General features: G+C 34.7%; 1 protein-coding gene across 1 annotated transcript in view; it reads right to left on the bottom strand.

Annotated features, from left to right (window-relative positions):
- Positions 1-759: 759 nt before the first annotated feature.
- Positions 760-25467, bottom strand: part of SP4 (Sp4 transcription factor) — an 86423-nt gene continuing 61715 nt past the window's right edge. Inside the window, exon 6 of the mRNA XM_035020713.1 lies at positions 760-3260. Coding sequence (XP_034876604.1) covers positions 3013-3260 — 248 coding nt within the window. The 3' untranslated portion in view covers positions 760-3012. The remainder of the gene's footprint in view (positions 3261-25467) is intronic.

Genomic DNA, 25467 nt, shown 5'->3' with positions numbered 1-25467 from the left:
TAAATTCTAGGATATGGGGAACAGGTTTTTTCTGGATTCATCCTTTTTTTTTTCATTTTCATTTTTTTTACAAAAAAAATTTACAAGTGAAATGTTACTACAAAACTTTTTATAAGGAATTTTTGTAAAACATTTACATTTTACCATCAACTATTTGTTTTAAAATCATTATGTAGATTTAATACCCTATGCTGCACATCAATTTATGTGGGATGACAACTTAGTGACATGCATAAAAAAACACCACAAGGCATTAAAATGAAGACTTAAATACAAATATTGTTGCAATAAAACAGTTATAAAATTGAAAAATAGGACCTAAACATCATGCTTATCTAAGTTTGACAAATTAACTTTTTCTCCTAGATTACACACTTTTATTACTGCTCTCATGAGAGTGTGATAAATAATGACTTAACATCAAGTTCTAATGTAATCAGCAACACATACACAAACCTAACCAAAGAAAGTATACTGTAAGAAAAAACTATTCTAACACTGGAGTTCTACCATGATAAATACATATCTTTGCACTGATAATTACAATAAAGAAAAGTTTTATAACGGTGGCAAAGGGAATGAACAGTGAAATGCCATTAAATATGACTCTACTGCACATCTGTGCCCTATTACTTATAACAGCTATATCCCACTGAGTCAAATAAAGGACACTGAAATTTACGATTCTTATAAGACAGAAAAGTGGATTCAGAATGGTATGCAGAACAGACTGTCAAAATATTTCTAATTTCAGTGGTGAAATGTGCACCTGCTAACACAAATTAATATATTTTATATGCTATAAAGCTATCCAGATTCAGTTTGTTAAATTTATAATAGGCCTCATTGTTGATTAAAAAATAACTTCCATTTCTGATGAGCATACACAGGTATGCATTAAAACTGGTTCATGGAATAACGGTGCAGAGAGCTCATACTTGGTATTAACAACAACAAAAAGTGTCACTTTGAGGAAACATGATTCAAACGTTAGGAAAGTTTCTTTGCATAAAAAAATTTATAGCACTGATTGTGTAGCATAATGATAGATAAAATATATATTTGATGTTTCAGCTCCTATATAATAAAATTAAAATTAACACTACCAAATGCTCCTCTGTACCAAACAAAACAACAAACTGATTCTGATGTTTTAAAGCCAGATACATCAGTTGTTAAGAGTACATTAAATAAAATATACAAAACAATTTACAAAATCCAACTAAAATTAAAGACTTTGTTACAAGTCTACAAAAGCTTTAAGAAACTTGAAATTTATAACCACAGTGTAAAAATTTTTTTCCTTTAATCTCAAAGCTTTTTTATACAAACTGAAAGCACAAAAGACCTTCAGTTTTATATAACGCTACAAAGGGCTGGCCTAAAGTGTACATAGTGTAAACAGTGATCATTACAGTATTTCTCCTTCATCAAAAATACAAGAAACATTACAATTTTGGAAGAGAATTCGCATGAGTAGTACTTTTCCTGAAATAATAGAGAATGCACAAGAAAACACGTACCTTTATTCAAACGGTTCCCAAACAAATGTTAATAAACCAGGCAGTTAAAAATTTTAGTTTTCCAATTGTCAATTCCAATTCCATTAATGTTTCCACGTAAATACATTTTTAAAGTAAGAGGTATCTTACTAATACGTAAGCTGTTGGTATAATCCAAATTTTTTTCATGAGACTTTTGGCCATCTTTCCTATAAGATCCTTGCATAAACAATAAAATACATTTTTTTCCTTTAGTCACTTATTTGAACATTATTCTGATTTTTAAAAAATAACCTGCTTCGTAATATCACATTGTTATATATTTGTTAGGCTGTCTTTTTAGGGAAAATTCAGTTATCGGCATAACATAAAGACATTTCTATGTTATAAATTCGTAACCAGCCTTCTAACAGAGTTCTAGAAATAAATGAGATTGGCTAAATTTTAGTAGAGAGGAAAACGGAATTTGTAATGTAGTTAAAAAGATAATTTTCTGCTGGCCTTAAAAAAAGGTGTGATAATTCCTTCTTTGGCTACCAAGTCAAAGCATAAAGAATTCTGCACATTGTCAACATAAATCATATTTACAGAATATGAAACTACAGAATGATTTATACTCTATGCAAATATTTCCAATATAAACATTTAAAATGAATTTTGTGGTTTAACCTAGGGTTAGGAATATAATCAATCCTAACTTCAAAACCTTACATGTTAAGTTGCCTCATTTTATTTTTCTGAAGCTATTATGAGTTTTGTTTTAACCACCCTCCCCACCCCAGTATTTTTCTAAGGTTTCAATCTAAAATTTAACCTAAAGTTTAGCTCTAAGTTCTTCTTGTGTCTCCAAATGGAGAAAGTAATTGGACTTCACTGATTGTCTGCATACACACTACTATAATGTAGTGGTAATAAAGATCTGAGCTGCATCTCAGATTACTTTTTTGGAACTTACTCTAATTCAAATGTTGAAGAATTTCTAACATTTAGAAAAGACGGCCAAAACTATTTTCAGTTGACTTTCCAAAAACAAGCTAAGGAAATAAAGTATTATCCCTATCATTAGTTAGCTGTTTTCTGTGCTACAAGGGGGGAAAAAAAACCTACATAAAAATATTACTGACTGAATTTGTAACAAAGTACTTCCAAAGAAAACAAGTCCAATTAAGGTCCAGCCTGCAAACACTGAGGTCTGTCTTTTTAAACATGTTAACACATAATGTTAAGAGAGGGGGAAGATTCAGTTTAAGGATTATGTGATCTATTTCCAAATAACTACAACTTATAGTATGGAGGAAATACTTTTCTGTTTCTAGTATATCAGTTTGCTTTTTGTATTTTTAAAAATTCAACACTTTATGTGTTGACCCAAAATCTTGGAATACTTAAAGAAGCCAAGAATGAAAACATGATTTCCTACTCTGTAATCCACTTGACCAGCCCATTTCCAGATTTTCAAAGGTGTGTAAACTTAAGTGCAGCACTAGAGGTCTCTGTTATAAATAACTTTTCAGAATTCTTCCATGTTGGTTGAAACATTGGGAGTTGCTGGGTTTGAATCTTGAGAAATGGCTGCAACTGTGACAATTCTTGGGGAGCCAAGCACCTCTGTAACAGATGAGTCCAGTTCTCCCGAGGTAACAATGGCAAGAGCTGTCCCACCACCTTTCTTATTCTGGTGCGTTTTGACATGTTTGGAGAGATGATCACTCCGCATAAACCTTTTGGAACATTCTGGGCATTCAAATCTCTTTTCACCTAAACAAAAAAAATAGTAAATGAAGTCATACACATTTTATTTAAATGAAATTATAATTTTAAATAATTTCTCTTCGGATCATACTTTGCTTTTGTTTAACTTTTGACTAGTTGCAAAATACCTTTTTTCTGTTTTCATTTGAAAATGCCATCAAACAAGGGGCACCTGGGTGGCACAGTCAGTTAAGTGTCCACTCTTGGCTCCGGCTCAGGTCATGGTATCAGGGTTTCTCTCTCCCTTTCCCCATTGTGCTCCCTGCTCTCTCTCTCTCAAATAAATAAATCTTAAAAAAATTAAAAATAAATAAAATGCTATCAAACAAGCAGTGCAGTATAGAAGAGCATGTGATGGGGAATAAATGACCTGAGTTAAAGTCCTGATTCTACTAAGGCCTGGAAGTAAAAGCTGGAGCAAGTGAAGTACTACTCAGTTTCCCCATCTACGATACAAGGGAATTTCTAACAGATGATCCCAAAAATCTCTTCCAGGTATAATAATATATAATGTTCGAGGCTTATGTCCACTCTTCCTTAAAAACTACCGTCTCCAGGGCACCTGGGTGGCTCAGCTGGTTAAGCGACTGCCTTCGGCTCAGGTCATGATCCCAGAGTCCTGGGATCGAGTCCCACATCGGGCTCCCTGCTCAGCGGGGAGTCTGCTTCTCCCTCTGATCCTACCCCCTCTTGTGCTCTCTCACTCTCTCAAATAAATAAAATAAAATCTTAAAACAAAACAAAAAACAAGCTATTGTCTCCATTTTAAGTATAATACCTAGAGGCATAAACTATCTTAGAACTACTTAAAATAAAATCAGTTAACAATTTAATACTGTACCAAGTTTCTTCACAAGGCACAAACAAGTTGGACAAATACTCCATTTCAGATTTAACACAGTTCTGAGGTGTCACAGAATAAGGCGGTTAGGTTCTCGTATACAAATTGATCCTTAAATATGCTCTCCTTAAGATGTAAGATAATTCCACTGGAACTAACTACTTCGCTATTTTGGAATAAAAACTAAATGTTAACTAAAAAGAAAAAATGCATTTCACTTCTGTGTGTAATGGGTGGAGTGCACAAAAATTTGGTTAAGTGGTATACCATCATGTTCACAACAGATCAACCATTAGCTTTAGTCCTTCCCTCTAAAACTTGTTACTTAAGGGAAAGAAATGTTTTCCATCTGATACTAGAATTTGAATCCTAAGAAAATGGAGTTTGGCTGACTTCTTCACTTAGCCCTACTTTTGACTTATCAGTAGAAAATCTATAGGCTCAACTTTATATCAGATAATCCCCTCTTCGTGTTTGCTTTTATTTTTAAAAAATTACACTGACGGTATTTCATTAAACTTTTCTCTTTCAGTCTTGAAAAATTAAATGAAAGGATAAATATATGGTTTAAGCAAAATTCTCAAAAACATTTGCGCATTTTCTGAATGTTGATACTTAGACAAGGGCAAAAAATGATTAAATGAGGGTTTTAAGGTTAAGATAATCTTGAATTCCTCCAACCTTTCAAGTCTCCCATTTTATTACAAAAGAAAAACTCACAGCTTACAAATTTTAAAGTTAAAAGAAATCTTAAAGATCTTATTTTACATTTTTCATTTTATAAATGAGTAAGCTGAGGCTCAGAAATTAATTAATCTTGGGAATCATACAACTTATTAATATCACAGCGGGATTCAAGGCACTGTACTTCTGGTTTGGGCTTTTTATTCTAATCATCAAAGTGCGATTACAGACCTCCTTTCTTTATAGCAACAATGGCCAGGTGGGCGCCGTGGCTTAGTTGGTTAAAGCGCCTGTCTAGCAACAATGGCCAGGAATAATCAGAAAAAAATCAGGTGGTGATGGCTCGAAGACACATCATTTAGTAAGCACTGAATCAACTGGATGATCAACCTGCACATAGTAGCTGTTTAGTAAGTCTTCGTTAGCTGTGATGCTCATGAACTCAATCATTTTGAACAAATATTTGTGCAACATCTACAATGTACCAGGCACCAGTGATACAAAAATGAACAAGTGAGAGTCTGACACTTTAAGAGGATTCTATTATCTTGTGATAGTCATTTGCAACCATGTGGAGCTATCAGTACCAATTAAGAAATTTAAGTCCCAGCCAATCTAGTGGCAAACTGTGTGGGATATCATGGTGACAGGGTGTGTATGTGGACCTTTTAGTCTGTCTATTCTTAACTGATGTGGGTGTCAATTAATTTTAAGCAATAAAAGCTGGCTAGAATCTTTTTTTTTTTTTTTTAGATTTTTTATTTATTTATTCATTTGAGACACAGAGATACAGAGAGAGAGAGAGAGGGAGAGAGGAAGAGAGCATGAGCAGGGAGAGAGGCAGAGGGAGAAGCAGGCTCCCCGCTGAGCAGGAAGCCCGATGTGGGGCTCGATCCCAGGACGCTGGGATCATGACCTGAGCTGAAGGCAGACGCTTAACCATCTGAGCCACCCAGGCACCCCTGGCTAGAATCTTAAATTAAGTAAATTACACTGCACAATTAAACTAACATTATGGAAATGACATTTCAGTTTGCTACCCTTTTCCACAAAGAAGTGTGTTTTCTGTAGTGTCAGACAATTTCTAAATTTCTTACTGTTAGCAAACATTATTATCCTTTATCTCAAGGAGGTCAGAATTCTTATACTAAGAGTATCTTCCTTATATTTATAATTATCTTAATTATTTTATAATTATTCTCAGGTTAATACTTCTGTAATTAGTATAACTAATTATTGAAACTTGGTATTAGTTACTTATGATAAGCAAGAATGGCCATGCCTTAATCCTTGGAATTTGTGAATACGTTTTATTACATGGCAAAGGGATGTAATGCAGATTTCAGGTGTTAATACAGAGAGATTATTCTGATTTATCTGAGTGGGCCCAATCTAATCACATGAGCTCTTAAAAGCTGAGTTTTCTTCAGCTGGAGTCAGAGCTGCAGCAGGAAAAATCAGAGAGATTAGAACTGAAAGGGACTTGACCTGCTATTGCTGGGAGGGTGCCACATGGAGAATATGACAAAGAATATGGACAGCTTCCAGGAGCAAACAACAGCCCCCAGGTGAAGGCCAGCAAGGAAACAGGGACCTGTGTCCTACAACAGCAAAAACAATTTGGTTGACAGTGTCGATGAGTTTGGAAGCAGATTCTCCCCTAGAGCCTTTGATAAGGAATAGCCCAGCTGACACCTTGATTTTGACTTTGTGAGATGGAGGTGGAGGACCCAGGCCAAGCCTACTCAGATTTCTGACTTAAAGAAATTGTGATATAATAAATGTGTGTTCTTTTAAGCTGTTAAATTTGAGATAGTTTGTTATTGTTATGGCAGCAACAGAAAACTAAGAGATATATAAGCTATAATCTTGAAAAAAGTAAGGCCTAATAAGGAAATAAATGATAAATGATCTATCACATGATCCAAAATCTGTGAAGTATTTTCATTACAAGTATCCAAAGCATGTCAAGGACAAATCCCAAATTTTACTTCTGTAAGAAAATATCAAGAACATAACCCAAACAATTTTGGTTTAATAAACTAAGTATAGAAAAAAAAAACTGCTTGGGGTGCCTGGGTGGCACAGTCAGTTAAGCGTCTGACTCTTGGTCTGAGCTCAAGTCGTGATCTCAGTGTTGTGGGATTGAGCCCTAAGCTGGGCTCTGTGCTCAACGCGGAGTCCGCTTGAGATTCTCTCCCTCTCCCTCTGTCCCTCCCACTTATGCTTTCTCTCCTTCTCTCTCTCTAAAAAAAATAAATAAATAAATGAATGAATAAATAAATCTTTAAAAAAAAAAAAGAGAATTGCTACTTTGACCTAGGTTATCAAGAGAATGCCATGTTGTATTACATGACTGTTAAAATACAGTAGTCTTGAGGCGCCTGGGTGGCTCAGTCGTTAGGCGTCTGCCTTCGGCTCAGGTCATGATTCCGGGGTCCTGGGATCGAGCCCCGCATCAGGCTCCCCGCTCGGCGGGAAGCCTGCTTCTCCCTCTCCCACTCCCCCTGCTTGTGTTCCCTCTCTCTCTGTGTCTCTGTCAAACAAATAAATAAAATCTTAAAAAAAAAAAAAAAATAAATAAAATATAGTAGTCTTTTAAAAGGACGTAAATAGAAGACTCATATTTAGAAACTATTTTAGATTACTTCCTAGCATAATATTAAGAGTAATTTCTCTCAGAAAAGCTGAGATTGTCAATGGAATCACAGATTTGAATAAATGCAATAAATCAGATCTTTTAAGCTTTATTTGAAGTACCATCAAGAGCCAACTATCTTGCTGTCACAGTTCTGCCTGTAATCTGGTTTTCAACATGTTGCCCTCAAATCAAGCTAATACAAGTATAAAACATACCTTATGAATTAATGTTATTTCTGTTTGTCATGGTAACATATTTATAAATTAAAATTAATTTTTAATATATTTATAATTAAAACAGACAAACTAAAATTAATTTCAGGAGCAAGCTAAATGACTGTATTAGTTTCCCTGGGTTTTTTTTTTTTTAAGAAAGTAACACAAATTGGGTGGCTTCTAACAACAGATATTTATTCTCTCACAGTTCTGTATGCTAGATGTCCAAAATGAAGGTGTCAGTAGGACAATGCTCCCACCAGACTCTAGAGAAGAATCTTTCCATGCCTCATCCTAGCTTTGGTGACTTCTGGGCAATCCTTGGCATTCAGTGGCTTGCAGCTGCATCTCTCCAATCTCTGCCTCTGTCTTCACATAGCCTTTTCCCATGTCTCTGTGTCTTCTTCCCTTCTTACAGAGGTATCAGCCATTGGATTTAGGGTCCACAGGTCCTAAATTTTAGGCACTAGGCATGGTAAGACCTCATCTTTAATTTTATCTGCAAAAAACCTATTTCCAAATAAAGTCATATTCATCAGGGATTAGGACTTTGAACATCTCTAAGAGACAAAATTCAACTCACTACACAGGAACACTTTTAAATGTCTCGCATTTGTCACAGCCAAGTAAAAAACATACCCCTTGGCTCATGAATAACTTTCACCAAATATCCATGTGTAGCATATACAGGTGACCTTGGAACAACAAGGGGTTAGAAGCACTGACCCCCTATACCTGCAGCACAGTTGAAAATTTGTGTGTAACTTTTCACTGCCCCAAAACTTAACTACTAAATAGCCTATTGTTGACTGGAAGCCTTACCAATAGCACAGTTAATTAACACATACTTTGTGTTACATATATTATATACTATATTCTAACAATAAAGTAAATCAGAGGAAAGAAAACATAACTAAGAAAATCATAAGGAAGAGAAAATGCATTTGCAGTACTTTATTTAAAAAAAAACACAAACAAATCCACGTATTAGTGGACCTGAACAGTTCAAACCTGTGCTGTTCAAGGGTCAACTATACAATTTTTAAATAACAATAACAACTTTAATAATCCACACTAAATAATTTTTTTTATTTGTTCTAAGAAGCCTAGTTACTCAAACTGTGAGGCTTGTTGGATCCCTCAAACCCTCCCCTCCAACACCTTCAACTTATTAGTCTCTCCTGGACACTCTTCTTATACCTACCCAGCCTAGAATATCTAAATGAATCTTCTCATGAGTACCCTCAATTCTATCTTTACCTGTGGATAAAAGTAAATTAAAAGGGGGAGCAATGATAATTTCCAAGAAGTTACATGGCTTATATTCTTGACGTAGAAGAAATGGGAGTAAACGGAGATTGAGTGGGAAGGACAATGGACATAAGACTTAAATATTTTTAAGTAATCTCCACCCAACACAAAGTTCAAACTTACAACCCCAAGATCAAGAGTCACATACTCCACCAACTGAGCTAGCCAGGTGCCCCAACAAAATTTAGATAATTATTAAAATAATGAGGAATCTGACCAAAAAAAGTAAGAATGCAATGCTATTCTGATTGATGGGCTGAGATGTGAGACTATGACTTTATAGGACATCAATTTGCATAATGAATAATTTTTCATTTACTTCTTAAGCAATTATCTATTTGAATACACAAATCATTTGATCAATTTTATCACAAATGCTTTTTAAAAGTAATCTTATCTACTCTAATAGTTTTAACTATGATCTATAAAATGGATAATGGCATCAAGATTCAGATTCCTAAATCAAACTGTGAATTCCACATCTCTTAGATGTGCCATACACATCATTCAATGTGTCACAAACAAAATTCACCACTGTTTATTAAAGGAAAATGGCTGAATCTTGATTAGAACAGCAAATTTTATGGTATTTTAACTTCCCTAATTCCATTTTAAATTCCCCAGAAGCCTAGCAGCTACCAAAGGGAGAACAGAGCTGGAACTCTTTCAAAACCTCATTTCCAAGTAAATGATAATGGGATCTGTCTGTGGTTCTTCAGAAGACCTCACTTAAAAAACTACTGTATTGACCCTGACTTGGAGACAGCCCAATGTAAAAAGTCTTTTTCCAGGGATGGAAAGGAACGTGTGTTTGTCTAAAACAATTGTAGGTAAGTGTTTTAACTTCATGGAATCCCAGGGCAATGGATAATACTTGGGACAAACAATAAAAAGACTTAACAAAAAGCTTAAAAGGAAAAACTGGGAAATAAAAATATCCATACTGGCTCTGAAAAGTTCTGGCATACTCCCTGGAATCTAGATGCAACATACATGCTTTAAAGCTGTGAGCATGCCCAGGAAAGACCTGAGAAGGCCCAAACTCTCATGTGTGCTTAACTGTTGAGGGTCTGCATAGGCAGGAAGTGAAAGCTAAGGCAGAGTTGTCAATTGAGGGCTGAAGGGCATTCCAACATACACACAAAACCTCTCAGCAAGAGAGAGATATTTATTGATCCAAGATATTTAAGAATATCTGCAGAATATTTACGAATATTTACAGAAAGGATAGCTGAATACTTCTCAAATCGATGAAAAACATTAATGTACACATCCAAGAAGCTCAATAAACCCCAAGTAGGTTAAATGCAATGAGATTAACACTGAGACATATCATAAACTGCTTAAAGTCAAAACCAAAGAGAATCTACAAAACAGCAAGAAAAATGATGCATCACCTACAAGGGATTGTAAAAAAATAATAACTTATTTTTTATTGGAGTTCATAGAGGCCAGAGGCAGTGGGATGATACTAGATGAAAGGAAAATCTTGTCAACCAAGAATTCTACATAGAGCAAAACTATCTTTCAAAAATGAGCATGGGGTGGGGGGGTTACCTCGGTGGTTCAGTCAGTTGGGTGTTTGACTCTTGATTTTGGCTCAGATCATGATCTCAGGGTCATGGGATCAAGCCCTGCATTGGGCTTCTCACTCAGCAGGGAGTCTGCTAGAGATTCTCTCTCTCCTTCTGCCCCTACCCCAGCGTGCTCCCTCTCTCTCATATAAATAAATAAATCTTTAAAAGAGATGAAGAGAAATTCAGACATTTCCAGATTAATAAAAACTGAAAGAATTTATTGCTAGCAGATTTGCACCTAGATTATTTTAAGATGTGAATTGTAATCCCCAAAGCAGGCAACCACTAAGAAAATAAAATATTATATTAGTATTATAGAGAAATCACAAGGGGATTAAAATAACACACAAGGAATATTTAACACCAAATGCCAATAACAGAGGAATACAGGAACAAAAAAGAAGATACGTAGAAAACAAATACCAAAATGGCATTAAGTCCTCATCAGTAATTGTATTAAATGTGAATGTATTAACTGTGAATGCATTAATTCCTTCCAATTAAAAGGAAGAGGTTGCCAGAAAGAATTACAGAAAAATATGATCCAACTATACACTATCTAAAAGAGGTTCACTTTAAACTCAGACATGAATAGGCTAAAAGTAAAGGATGGAAAAAAGATATAGCATGCAAAAGAGAGCTGAAATAGTTGTATTAATAACAGACCAATATGATAAAAAGTTACTACAGACAAAGACAGTTTACAATGATAAAAGACTCACTCCATCAAGAAGATATAGCAATTATAAATATATATGCACCTAACAACAGAGCCCCAAAACAAACAACCATGAGAAACAAAACAGACAACTGAAGAAAGGTAGACAATTCTACAATATACTTATCCTTCTCCTGTAGTCTCCATTTCAACTGGAAGCAGTTATCACTGGTACCTATTATCTCTTTTCTCACATTTAATAATCACCAAGTCCTGTCAATTTTATTACACAATCATTTCTTGACCTGGTCCCACATACTCTCAAAACTTTAAAAAAGAAAAAAAAACTTTTGTTCTAGTTAGGATCTTGTCAACAACAGCTATTGTCTTTGGCTGAATGGTCTCAAAATTATTCCCTATAAATCTATTCTTCCTACATATACCAAATGGTCTAAAATAAAAAGATGACCAATCTGATTAACTGCTGAAAACTTTCAGTGGTTCCCATTTCCTAAGGCTGTGAAAAAAACAAAGTTAAATAGTTTATAACATACAATGGTAACTAACCTCTGCCTATTTTTTTTTTTTTAAATCTATTGTCACAAATATTATCGTTCCAAACACTGAACTGCTTGCAGGTCCTCACATATGATACTTCCGTTTTTCGTAGGAATTGGATTCTTGTTCAGGATAAAAATCTTGACTCTGCTTTACCTACCAGCCATGTAACTTTGGGCAATTTCTCTCTCCAATTCTCAGTTTCTTCATTTCTATTTTTTATTTTTTACTTTTTAAAAAGATTTTATTTATTTATTTGACAGAGAGAGACACAGCGAGAGAGGGAACACAAGCAGGGGGAGTGGGAGAGGGAGAAACAGGCGTCCCGCCAAGCAGGGAGCCCGATGTGGGGCTCGATCCCAGGACCCTGGGACCATGACCTGAGCCAAAGGCAGACACTTAACGAATGAGCCACTCAGGTGCCCCAGTTTCTACATTTTTACCTAGGAATAACAGAGATACCTATTTTGTGTTACTGTTCAAAGGATTAAATGAGAAAATGAATGAAAAAGAGCATTTAGAAAAATCCCCGCACAATGAAAGCCCTCAGAAATGTTATCTGTGACTGTTATTGCCTGTCTGAATTTGTTTACTCTACTAATCCAATGGCTCATCCTTACTCATCACTAATCACTCAACTTAGTTCAAGAACTAAGTTTGGGCCTTAGTAAAGAAATCAATCAACCTCCTAAAACTTCAGTTTAGTCCTTATTTATAAAATGAAGGGCTGCACAAAATCATTTTTAGGTATTCCTCTGGCTCTAAATACTATCATTCTTGGAAGAGTTAAGAGACGTGCTGTATGTTACTGAGGCATATGTATGAGGCTGAAAAGAAAATGGTTTTGGATTCTCAAAAAAAAAAAAAAAGAAAAGTCTCTCTCCCTTTTTACATTAGAATTTCTCAAAAATGAGTTTGTCTCCCACTTTAAAACCTTATGTTTTCATTTATACAAAGTAAAATTATTCTTTTCGGGACACAGCTCTATGAGTTTTGACAAATATATTAAATCATTTAGTCATCACCAAAATAAAAATATGCAAGTTGCTATGACTTTCAAAAATTCCTTCACGATGCCTCTAGTTGAATTCTTTTCTCCCTTATGCCCTAGAAAACAATAATCTATTCTCTGTCTCTATGGTTTTTATTTTTCCATATATTGTCATACATAAATGAAATCATACAATAGGTAGACTTTTGACACTGGGATCATTCACTTAACGCATCTGAATTTCATCACTGTGGTTGTGTATATTAATAATTCATTCCTCTACGTTGAAGAGCAATACTCTGTTGTATATATCTATATGTTGGTTCACCAACTGGCCCTGTACACAAAGGGTAAGGAGAAAACAAAGGAGGCAGACCATTCCACATTGGTAGGTGGCAATTTTAACTTATAAGAAAAAGGAAACTTACTTATGAGGCTTGTTTTGGATGGCCACCAGACAAATAGGTCTCTACATCTACCTGCCAAATCTTAAAAGTTTACAAAGAGATCTTAACTGGGTTCAGTCATATATACTGTCCAGATGGTTTCAACATCTTTCTCTCTCAAGGCTACATCCTTCTAACAGCTCCCATTATGGGAACAGTGGGCAGAAAGTATATTCTAAGGACAGGGGAGGGATGAGAAGCCTCTGATTACCCAGGTCCAACCAGCAGTCAAGTCTGTTGGATTACCTCCTCTAGCAATATACCACAGTTCTTTAGCCATTCAACCAGTTGAAGAATATTTGGGTTGTTTCCAATTTGAGGTGATTAAATAAAATCTGCTATATTCATTGCTTTTTGTGTGAACATACTTTTTATTTCTTTGGGGTGAATACTCAAGAGTGGATTGCTAGATCATAGCCTAAGTATATGTTTAACTTTTACAAGAAAATTCCAAAATGTTTTCCAAAAACGCTGTGCCATTTTGCATTCCACCAGCTTGGCCATTCTTGCCGGTTCTTCTAATTGTCAGGATTTTGGTGTCCTTGTTTTTAATTTTAGCCATTTTAATAAATGTGTACTGGTATTTCGTTGCAATTTTAATTTGCATTCCTCAAATAAAGATGATATATGTTTTCATGTGCTTGTCAGATGTACATCCTCTTCAGTGAAATGTCCAAATCCTTTGCCAATTTTTAAAAAATTGGGCTGTTTACAAATTGTTGAGTTTTGAGAATTCTTTATAGATTCTGGATGAAAGTACATTGTCAGATATGTTTTTGAAATGTTTTCTGTCTCTGTCTTATGTTTTCATTTTCTTAACAGAATCTTTAACAGAGCAAAAGTTTATAGTTTTTATCAAGTCCAATATATCAGTTCTTCTTTTATGGATTGTGCTTTTGGTGTTGTATTAAAAACTCTAACATATCCAAGGTCACAAAGATTTTTATATTTTATTAAAAAAGTTTTATACTGGGGCGCCTGGGTGGCTCAGTCGGTTGAGCGACTGCCTTCGACTCAGGTCATGATCCTGGAGTCCCAGGATCGAGTCCCGCATTGGGCTCCCTGCTCGGCGGGGAGTCTGCTTCTCCCTCTGACCCTCCTCCCTCTCGTGCTCTCTGTCTCTCATTCTCTCTCGCAAATAAATAAATAAAATCTTTAAAAAAAAAAAGTTTTATACTTTCAGGTTTTGGTCTGAGTAATTTTGAGTCAGTTTTTGTAAAAGATATGCAGTATGTAGCTCAGATTTCTTTTCTTGCATGTGGCTGTCCAATTCTTCCAAACCATTTATTGAAAATAATTTCCCCATACAATTATTTTTGCATGATATGTGTGTGGGTTAATTTCTGAATTCTCTATTTGGTCTTATCTATGTGTCCCTTTTTTCACCAAAACCTCATAGCATTGAAATACTGTAGCTTTATAGGAAATCTTAAAATCAATTAATGTCAATCGGCTGACTTTTTGTATTTCTTTCAAAACTGTTTTGACACCCTAATTGCTTTGCCTTTCATATAAATTTAGATCACCTTACTAATATCTACAAAATACTGCTGTAATTTTGAGAAGAACTGCACTAGATTTGTATATGTATCTGGGAGAACTGACATCAAAACAATATTGGGCCATGGAATCCACTAACATGGTATATGTCTACATGAATGTAAATCATCTTCAATTCTCTCATCAATATTTAGTTTTCAGTATACATATCTTGCATATATTTTGTCAGTTACAGCAAAGTGTTTTACTCTTTTCACCTTATTAAAAATGACAGTATTTATTAAGCTACTTGTATCCAGTTGTTCATTGCTAGTACGCAGTAAGACAATTCATTGTGTATATTAACCTTGTAATCTTACCAAACACTTATTAGTACAAACAGCTTTCTTGTAGATGCCAGGATGTTTCTAAATAGACAACCAGGTTGTCTGCAAATAAAGACACTTATTTCTTTCTTTAGAATCTGTGTTGTCTTTTTTTTTTGCTTTATTGCACTAGGTAGGACTTCCATACCAGTGTGAAGAGAGTGATAAAAATCAGTCATCTTGAGGCACCTGGGAAGCTCAGCTGGTTATGTGTTGAACCCTTGATCTCAACTCAGGTCTTGATCTCAGGGTTGTGACATCAAGCCGTGTATTGGCTCCATGCCAACTTAAAAAACAAAAAACAAAAAACAAGACATCTTTGCCTTGTTCCTGACCCTATGGATAAGTATTAGGTCCTTCATCAGTAAGTATGATGCTAACTGTAGTATTTTAACAAATGCCCTTTACTTGGTTAAGGACATAACCTTCAATTCTTAGTTATGTGAGAATTTTTATCAAACTGAATGCAGATTTTCCCAAATACTTTTTGTATATATATTTAAGTAATTATGTGATTTTTTTTCCTTCTCTTGTTCGTATGATAAATTACATCAACCGATTGATTTTGGAATGTTCAGACTTCCATTCCTGGAATAAACACAACTCAGTCATGATAAATTATTCTTTTAATATATTACTGGACTTGGTTTGCTATTTTGTTGGGGATTTTGAAATTTGTATTTTTGAGGATACTGATAAGTTTTTTTCTTTTTCCCTAGGAATGTCTTTGTCTGGCTTTGGTATCATGGTAATGAAGGCCTCATAAAATAGTTAACAAGCGTTCCTTCATTTATTCTCTAAAAAAGATTGTGCAGAATTGCTATCATTTATTACTTAATAAAGAATTTTCCAATAATTCGATCTGAGCCTAGAGTTTTCTTTGTTGAAAGTTTTTCGCTAAAATTCAATTTCTTTAATAGATATAGTATCTATTTCTTCTTGAGCAAGTATTGGTCAATTTTGTCTTTTAAGGAGCTGGTCCATTTCACCTAAGCTCTCTAATTCAGAGTGTAGAGTTATTCATAGCATTCCTTTATTATTATATTGTCTATAGGGGCTCTAGTGATATCCCCCTCTTCCATTCCTGGCATTGATCGATAAATTTTCTTGGCCAGTCTAGCTAAAGACTTATTAATTCTATCTTTTTGAAGAAAAACAGATTTTGGTTTGACTGATTTTCTCTATTAGATCATTTGTCTATTTTCAATTTCACTTATTTTTCCTATTTATTGCTTCCTAACTTCCTGTTTTGGGTTTAATTTGTTTGTTTTCTAGTATTTAAGGTAGAAACTTATTCTACTTAAGAATTACTGACTAAGGGATGCCTGGGTGCCTCAGTTGGTTAAGTGTCTGCCTTCGGCTTAGGTCATAATCCCAGGGTCCTGGGACTGAGTCCTGCACTGGGCTCCTTGCTCAGTGGGGAACCTGCTTCTCCCCCTCCTGCTGCTCCCCCTGCTTGTGTGCTCTCTCTCTCTCTCCCCCTGGCAAATAAATAAAATCTTAAAAAAATAATTATTGACTAAAACCTTTGTTACTAATAAAAGCACTTACTGCCATAAATTCCAAGCACTGTTATACCTACATCCCACAAGATATGTATTTTCATTCAGTTGAAAATATATTTTCTAATCTCCCTTAAGATATCTTCTTGACCCAGAGGGTTAATCAGAAATGTGGTGATTAATTTCCAAAATATAGAATTCTCAGGGTTTTTTTGTTACTGACTTCTAGTTTAATTCTATTGAATGATCTGAGAAAATACTTTGTTAAGGTGTAACTTATGGCACAGAACAAAAGTTCGAGAATGTTCCATGTATTTATGAAAAAAATTAAGTATTCTGTTGCAATTGGCTTGAGTACTCTATGAATGTCAATTAGGGTAAACTGATGATGTTCTAAACCCTTTCTACTTTTCTACTTGTATCAATCACTAAGAAACTGTGGATTGCTTTATTTTACCTTTTAGTTCTGTCAGTTCTTGCTTTATATACTTTAGAGCTCTGTTGTTAGGTGCCTATTACATTCAGAATTGTTACCCCTTCATGTAAGGTGAGCCATTCCATCATTATAGAATGTCTTGTCATATCTAGTACTTTTCATTGTTTTATGAAGTCTATTTTGCCTGTTATATTAATATAGCAACTTTGGTTTTCTTTTGATTAGTCTTTGTATGGCATGTATGTTTTTTCTATCCTTTTTAATTTATCCATATAATATTTAAAGTGGGCTTTTTGTACACAATATATAATCTGGTGTTTTTTTAATGCAATTCAACAACCTATATCTTCTAATTGTTAGGTTTAGACCATTAACATTATATAATTACTGATTTGTTTAGATTTAAGTCTATTATTTTGTTGTCTGTTTTCCATTTGTCCTCTGTTTTTTTCATTTTTGTTTTTCCCTTCTCTCCTTTCTTTTGGATTATCTGAATATTGTTTAGCATACTATTTTAATTTATTCCCCTTTCCCCCCTGAATCTCTGTATTTTTGGTAATTGATAAAGCGATTACAATATATATAGCTAACTTTTCACAATACATATATACTGTGTTCTATATTTTCACCTGAAAACAAAGCAGCTTTAAAACCATACAGGTTTCTTTACCCTCCCCACATTTTTTTATATTTTATATTCACATACATTGAAAATCCACCACTACTAAAATTTTTACTTTAAAAAACATATTTTTTAAAAACTTAAGCAGAGGATTAACGCCTGCTATATTTACCCAGGTATTTACCATTTATTTTGTTCTTCCGTATTAAATTCCCAATTTCCCGCTGGTATCATTTCCCTTCAGCCTAAAAAACTTCTTTAGCATTTCCTTTGTGGAGTAGATCTGATGACAAGAAATTCTTAGTTTCTCTTCATCTGAAAATCCCTTTGTTTTGCCTTTCTTATTGAGGACACTCACTGGATATAAAATGCTGAGCTGGCAATTCTTTTCCTTTTCTGTCCTCCATAGTTTCTGAAGAGAAATGATTCATCATTCAAATTTGCATTCCTCTATACATAATGTGTCATTATCTTTAGGCTCCTTTCTAAATTTTTTCTTTACCTTTAATTTTTAGCAGACTGATTTTCATGTATCTGGGCATGACTTCCTGTCAATTCCTGTATGGGATTCAATAAACTTCTTAAATCCATAATTTACACCCAATATAGGAAGTCTCAGCCATTATTTTGTGAAATATTTTTCTACATCGATCTTTTCCTCCTTTTCTTCTGGACTCAAATGACACTAATTTTTTAAGTTCCACAGTTCCCTGAGACCCAGTTAATGTTTTCCTCCTGATCATTTTCTTCTTTGGTCTTCAGACTGTATAATTTCTAGTGATCTGTCTTCAACTTCAGTGACCCTTCTATTATCTCTATTTGCTCTTGAGCACACATAAGGAATTCTTAACTTTGCAATGATGCATTTTTTTTTCAGTTCCAAGATTGCCATTTAGTTCATTTTTAGAGTCTCAATTTTGCTTCTGAAAATTTCTGCCTTTCTTTTTATTTCAAACATGTTTACCTTTACTCCATGGCTGATGGTTGTAATAGCTGCTTTATAGTCACTGGCTGATAATTCCAACATGTGGATCATCTTGACACAGTCAGATTTACTTGGGTTCATAGTATGTTGAATAATTTTGGGTTGTATCCTAGGATATTTTGGATATTATGTTGTGGTGACTCTGGGTTCTGTTAAAGAATCCTCTGGGAAATGTTAAGTTTTTGTTTTAGCAGGTAAATGACCCATTCAGTTTCATACTAGTTCTATCTTGCCTTCTTTGGGCATGAGTTCCAATATTAATTCATTTTCAAGGACTCTGTTATGTTTACGTCTGCTCAGCATATGCTGGCAATCAGGTGATGGTTTATAAGATAGTTGAGTTCTTGAAGCCTTTGCTATGGTTCTTTGGGTCTGTTCTGTGTATGTGCAGCTCAGGAATGAGCCCTGTATTTTTGTTCCGTTAATGAAATTAGGGATCACCTTTTACAGATCTCTGCAAAATTTTCCTCATGCTTTCTCAACCTCCAGGTGTCCCTTCTTCTTGGTTCCTCGGGCCAGAAAGAATTCTTGAGGCTTCCTATATCATTCTGCACATACATATGACTGCCATAACCATCAGAGTAAAATGGCAAAAGAAAAATAATAGTGATTCCCTCACATTCAATGGAAAAGAAGGTTCTGGTTCCTTTGGCCAGAGATATGGGTATTTTCTCAGGTTTTTAGGTGTCTCTGCTGCCACTACTGCAGTGGAAAGTACAAAGAGGGCTGGCCTTAGAGCAAAGGGGCCTCTTTTCTCAGCCCTCTGGCTGGATATATATGGTGTTTACACCTGCTATTCAGGGCCCACAGGGTCAATGCTAGGAGACAAAGGAGGAAAAAAATCCTGTGAAACTCACTTGTGTTATACAATGTTATACAAGTTTTGACTGCATCAAATTTCTGCAGACTAGAACAGAGATTATTAAGAGGATATATCTAAAGAGAGCCAATCTGTCTTCTGTAGAATTATGTAGACGTCTCAGACTCAAAATGGTGAGAGGGAGATGTAAAACATATAATAGTAAATTAAAGTCTGTACATGGATTATTAATCCTATCAAAAAATTGGGTCAGAATATTTGATGATTTGTATCCACAGAAATATGGTCCCACAGTTTATTACTGTATTTTGGTAATTAGGTATCTTGCAGCATAACTCACAGTGTCCCTGCCCAATTGTCTAAAATGAAAGTCACCAGTTCATAAAGCTTTCTCCTTTACTTAAACATAGTTATCAATCATCATCATCAACTTGAATAAAAGCCAAGGACCACTGCACAATTCAGGAAAGCCTATAACATCAGGAAAAAGCAAGGTACAGAGAAAAAAATTACCTTGGAAGAAACGTAAGTATTAAGAAAAAAATATCTAGCTGGAAAACTCAAGAGATTTTCAGTGAGCTCCCGCATCTCTACAATGAGAAGAGTATGCTATAAAAAAGGAAACAATAGAAAGCACTCTTGGAAATTAAGAAAAAGTTCAAAAGAAATATCTGAATATAAAGTTAAGAAATCTCACAGAAAATAAAAAAAGTAAAAAGACAAAAAAAAAAAAGAAAAGCTGTTAAGATATTAAAAAAATCAATATAAGGAGTTCAACTTACACAAAGTAAGACTGCAAAAAGAATAGAGAATAAAAAAGGGAGAATGGGGAGGTTGGAAGGGGTTGGGGGAGAAAGAGTTGAAGAGCCCAACCAGTTTGCACAATAAATGAAAAACTATGTAACATACATAATTATGAAATCAATAGAACATAAAGATTAACAGAAGCTCTTATGGTTAAAACAAAAAAACCCCCAAGAGTATGTCAAATGGACAGAGGAGGCAATCTAAAACAACTTCCAAATGGCCAAAGATGGAACAATTTGAGCAAGAAAATAATGACAATAATGAATTGTAACCCCAAAAATAAAATACTCATGGGACCATAATGGATTATAAATAAATGATTAAATAAACAAATAATTGGGGAAGAAGGTATAAATCTTCCCTGCACAAGAATCAAAACTAAAAACTGTACAAGCAAAGAGGGAAACAGAAAATGACCTTTAAAACAACAAGGTAATTGCTGTAGGCAGGATAACAATGAGGAATGCTAAAAGGGAAACATTAGAATTATCTTTACAGAGAAACAGGATATTTGCATAGACTCAAAGAATCCACCCTTTCCACCCTGCCCCACACATTTACTAATCACAGTGGTTGTTTTACAGTACATCCATAAATTCCTTGCCACTCCTCCCTCCAAGAGGTGGAGCTTACTTCACTGCCCCTTTAGTGTAGACTGGACCTTACTGACTTGCTTCTAATAAACAGTGTACGGAAAGAAAAAAAACAATAACTTCAGTGGTGATACCTGGCACACACTATCTTAACCAATTCACCAGCAGTAAGACACACTACATTGTCTACTTCCTAATATGATGAAATGAAGAAGGGCAATGGTGTCTGTGATATTCTTCCTAACAATTCATAATGTCAGTCTAATCATGAGAAAATAAACCCAAATTGAGGGATATTCTACAAAGTACCTAACTTTCAAAACTGCCAAGGTAAGAAAAAACAAACAAAACCAATAACAACAAAAAGAGTAAGTAAAAAAAAGAGTAAGGCAATTTCAGATTACAGGAGACTAAACAGCCATGATTAATAAATGCAATGTGGTATTCTGGATTGAATCCTGGAAGAGAAAAAGTATTATTTGTGGAAAAGTCAATAATTTAATTACTAGTATTATACCAATGTTAACTTCTTAGTTTTCATAAATTATGTGGATATGGAAGAGGTGTAGTATTAGAGGAAGCTGTGTGAAAGGGATAGATGAACCCTCTATACTATCTTTACAACTACTTCTGTAAATGTAAAATTATTTCAAAGTAAAAATATAAATAAATAAATAAGTTCTTAAAAGTTGACAGGGGAAAATTAGGTCACCTACAAAAAATGAAGAAATGGACTTCATATTAGTAAAAGAGCTGCAAGAAAATTATACAGCACTGCCACTAATATTTTGAGTATCATTTTCAACCTAAGATCCTGTATTAGCCAAGCCATCTACTAAGTTGGAAAGCAATATAAGGCCACTTTCAGACCAATTTACTTCCTAGAGCTTTACTGTAGGAAGTATTTCAGAATGTTTTCCAGCAAACAAGTAAACCAAGAAAAATGAAGGCAGGAGATCTTGAGAACAGTGGATCAAAACCAATACAGCAGGGAAGAGAAGTCTCAAGATTATACCTATGCAGCAGTCTTAGAAAAGAATCAGACTGATTAGAAAGCTGGAACCTCCAAAGAAAAGGAAAAATTGGATGAAGCTGTTTTTATTCCTTAAAAGGCAAAATAACAAAAGGAAGTGATAAAGTTAGCCAATGCAAGGGGAAAAAAGGCAATTAGAAACTTCAAGAAAAAAGAGGAAAGGATATGTAATCACACTCATTACATCAGAGTCATATTGTAATTACTGTTTATTGGTTTTCCATTTTAAGAACTAAGCTACTAGGGTGCCTAGGTGGCTCAGTCAGTTAAGGGTCCACCTTCGGCTCAGGTCATATCTCCGGGGCGAGTCTGGGATCAAGCCCCAGCCCTGAAGAGAAGCGGGGCACCCTGCTCAGCAGGCAGTCTGCTTCTCTCTCTCCCTCTGCCCCTCCGTCCCCCTTCACCTCCCCACCCCCGCTCATGCTCTCTTTCTCAAATAAAATCTTAAAATATAAAAGAACTAAGCCACTAAAAAAAAGGAACAGTGCTTATTGGAGAGAAAGTAAACATTTTAACATCAAGAGAAAGAGAAGAGAGATAGTAAAATTTATCTAATTCTCGAGAAGTTAAGAGGTGAAACAATATGGAATGAAGGACATACATGCTAATATCTGTACCACAGAGTGGTGAGTCAAGAGATAGTGTTAGGCCTGCACTCAGTTAAAAAAATTTGAATGTTGTCAGATGGTGTAAATTGAGGTAAATTCTTAATTTGCAACGCAGGAAGTCAAGAGATAGTGTCTACTATTGATAGATCAGTAACAATAAGCATATTTAGCTATATAACAATCATCACAGGAAGAACACAAATGCAAAAACAGTTACAAAATTAAATATGGTTCTCTTGGGTATTAAAACAAGGGATGGGGCAAAGAGTCCCCTAAATATTTATATATGACATATCTAAAATATATAAAGAATTCTTAAAATTTAACATCAAAAAAAAATCTGATTTAAAAAATGGGCAGAGGACAAGAATAGACATTTTCCCAAAGACAACATACAAATGGCCAACAGATACATGAAAAGATGCTCAGTATCACTAATCATCAAGGAAATGCAGATCGAAACTCCAATGAGCTATCACCTCACAACTGTCAGAATGACTGGCATCAAAAAGACAAAAAATAATTCTTGGTTAGGATGCAGAAAAAAGGGAATCCTCGTGCACTGTTGGAGGGAATGTAAACTGGTGTAGCCACCGTGGAATATACTATGGAGGTTCCTTAACAAACTAAAATAGAAATAACATACAATGCAGTAATTCCTCTTCTGGGAAGAAAAGGAACATTAACTTGAAAAGACATAGGCTCCCCTACATTTACTACAGCATTATTTACAATAGCCAAGATCTGGAAACAACCCAAGTGTCCACTGACAGATAAATGAATAAAGAAGATGTGGTATAGACTGACAATGCAATATTACTCAAGCAAAAAAGGAATGAAATCTTGCCTTTTGCAAAAGATGGATGAAACTAGAGGACATTACACTAAGTGAAGTAAGTTAGCCCAAAGACAAATACCATAGAATTTCACTTATATGTGCAATCTAAAGAACAAAACAAAACAAAAACAGAATCATAAATCCAGAAAACAAACTGGTATTTGCCAGAAGTGGGGTGGAGAGAAATAGGTGAAGGGGAGGCAAAATAAGTGAAGGGGATTAAAAGGCACAAACTTACAGTTATAAAATAAATAAGTCACAGGAATGTTAAAGTATAGAATAGAGAATACAGTCATAACTGTACAATGACAGACAGTAACTACTTACTGTGGTAAGCATTTCATAATGTATACAAATGACAGATCACTGTGTTGTACACCTGAAACTAATATATAATGTCAACTATACATCAAATAAAAAAATTAATTTTAAAAAGCAAGCCCCTTAACATTGTAACCTCTATGATTTAAATTTTTTTGTATATTTTATTTTTTGAAGTAAACTCAACATGGGGCTTGAATTCATGACCCTGAGATTAAGAGTCCTGTGCTCTACTGAATGAGCCAGCCAGGTGCCCCAATGATTTGATTTTTAAATACCAGGTACATGTATCATTTGGAAATTCAAAAAAATTTTTTTCCTCAAAAGCAAAAAAATTGGCATTATTTTCAAAAGTGAATAAAAATAACTCGTATCTTCATTCACACTAGGTACTGAGTTTTTACTCAGTGTAGTGGTTGGCCTTTAAATAAAACATCATTCTTGGAATGAATGGCCAAGGCTTTCAATTTAACATTTAAATGCTTAATCAATAGTTATTTGTTTCAAAAGATACTGTTTCCTATTCTCTTCAAAAATTTTAACAAATCCTTAGAAGTTACTGTATTCAGTCACTAGAAGTAATTTAAGTATACTGGTATTAAGCTTAACAGTTTTCAACGTAATATGTTTAATTACACAATTTTGTGTATGATGTATTCAAGATGTTTGAAACACTGAAAGTAAGCTTAACATACATTCCATTCTGAATTATTCCAGCTTGTAGAAGATTATAATGGTGTGAAACATTAAAAAAAAGGAAAATACGCCTTCAAATCATTAGTGATTTGATTTTAAAGTATATGTGTATATGAATCCTTGGATAAATTTGTTTTGTGTATCTCTATGAGTTGTGGATAGGTAATAAGAGAGACTTTAGAGTCTCATATTTCTCAAATAAAATGATGAAATCACAATGTGAGTTTCCAAATCAAAGAAAGTGGCAATTTTTCCTGTCTTCCTTAACTTGTCCCACTGCTAATCCAGAGTGGAAATATTGCATCCTAACATTCTGACATAAACAGCAGAATATTTTCTTTTAAAACAGACATCAATACTGTTATGGGATTAATCACACTATATTTGCCAATATCAATGGTGAGGTGGCATTATTAGAAGCCCCAATGCAATACCATAAGGAAACCTTTTAAAACTTAAAAAAAAAACCCAAAAAACTAAAATTCTTAGTTTTAGTATTATGCTAACTCAGGAATTCAGCCAGTATACTAAGACTCATTTGCCTATTAATTTATTTACATATCAAACTAAACTTTTAATAAATTTAACATCTATTTTTTGTTTTCTGAGACAATTTTCTGATCTGTAAAATGAAGCTAATTATCTACCTCACAGTGTTAGAATTACAGGAGATAATTTATTTGAAACATGTAATGCATAGTAGCTGATCAATACATGTCAATTCTATTTCCTCTTCTATCCCACATGTACCTTGGTATAAGTTAAAGGTTAAAGTCTAATTAAAAAATTTATCCCAGGGGAGGAGCAAGATGGTGGAGGAGCAGGAGACCAAAATTTCGTCTGGTCCCAGGAATTCAGCTAGCTAGGTATCAAACCATTCAGAACACCTACAAACTCAACAGGAGAGTGAAGAAAAGAATAGGAGCCACTCTGAACAGAAAAGCGACCAGTTTCTGGAAGGTAGGACGATCGGAGAAGTGAATCCGAGGCGATATTCAGGAAGACAGACGGTGGGGGGAGGGAGCCTCTGTCAGCCGGCTACTGGCAAGTGACAGAGCAGCAGAGCACAAAATCGGAACTTTTAGAAGTTTGCTCCGCTGAGGGACGTTGCTCCAGTGGCTAAGTGGGGGGGGGGGGGGGTGGAACATTCCCCGGGACAGTGTGG

Source organism: Mirounga leonina, unplaced genomic scaffold, assembly GCF_011800145.1.
Source record: "Mirounga leonina isolate KUSES-001 unplaced genomic scaffold, KU_Mleo_1.0 Mir_174, whole genome shotgun sequence".
Classification (NCBI taxonomy): Eukaryota; Metazoa; Chordata; class Mammalia; order Carnivora; family Phocidae; genus Mirounga; species Mirounga leonina.
The sequence above is the reverse complement of the archived record's forward strand: the minus strand, read 5'-3'. Positions and strand labels throughout refer to the sequence as shown.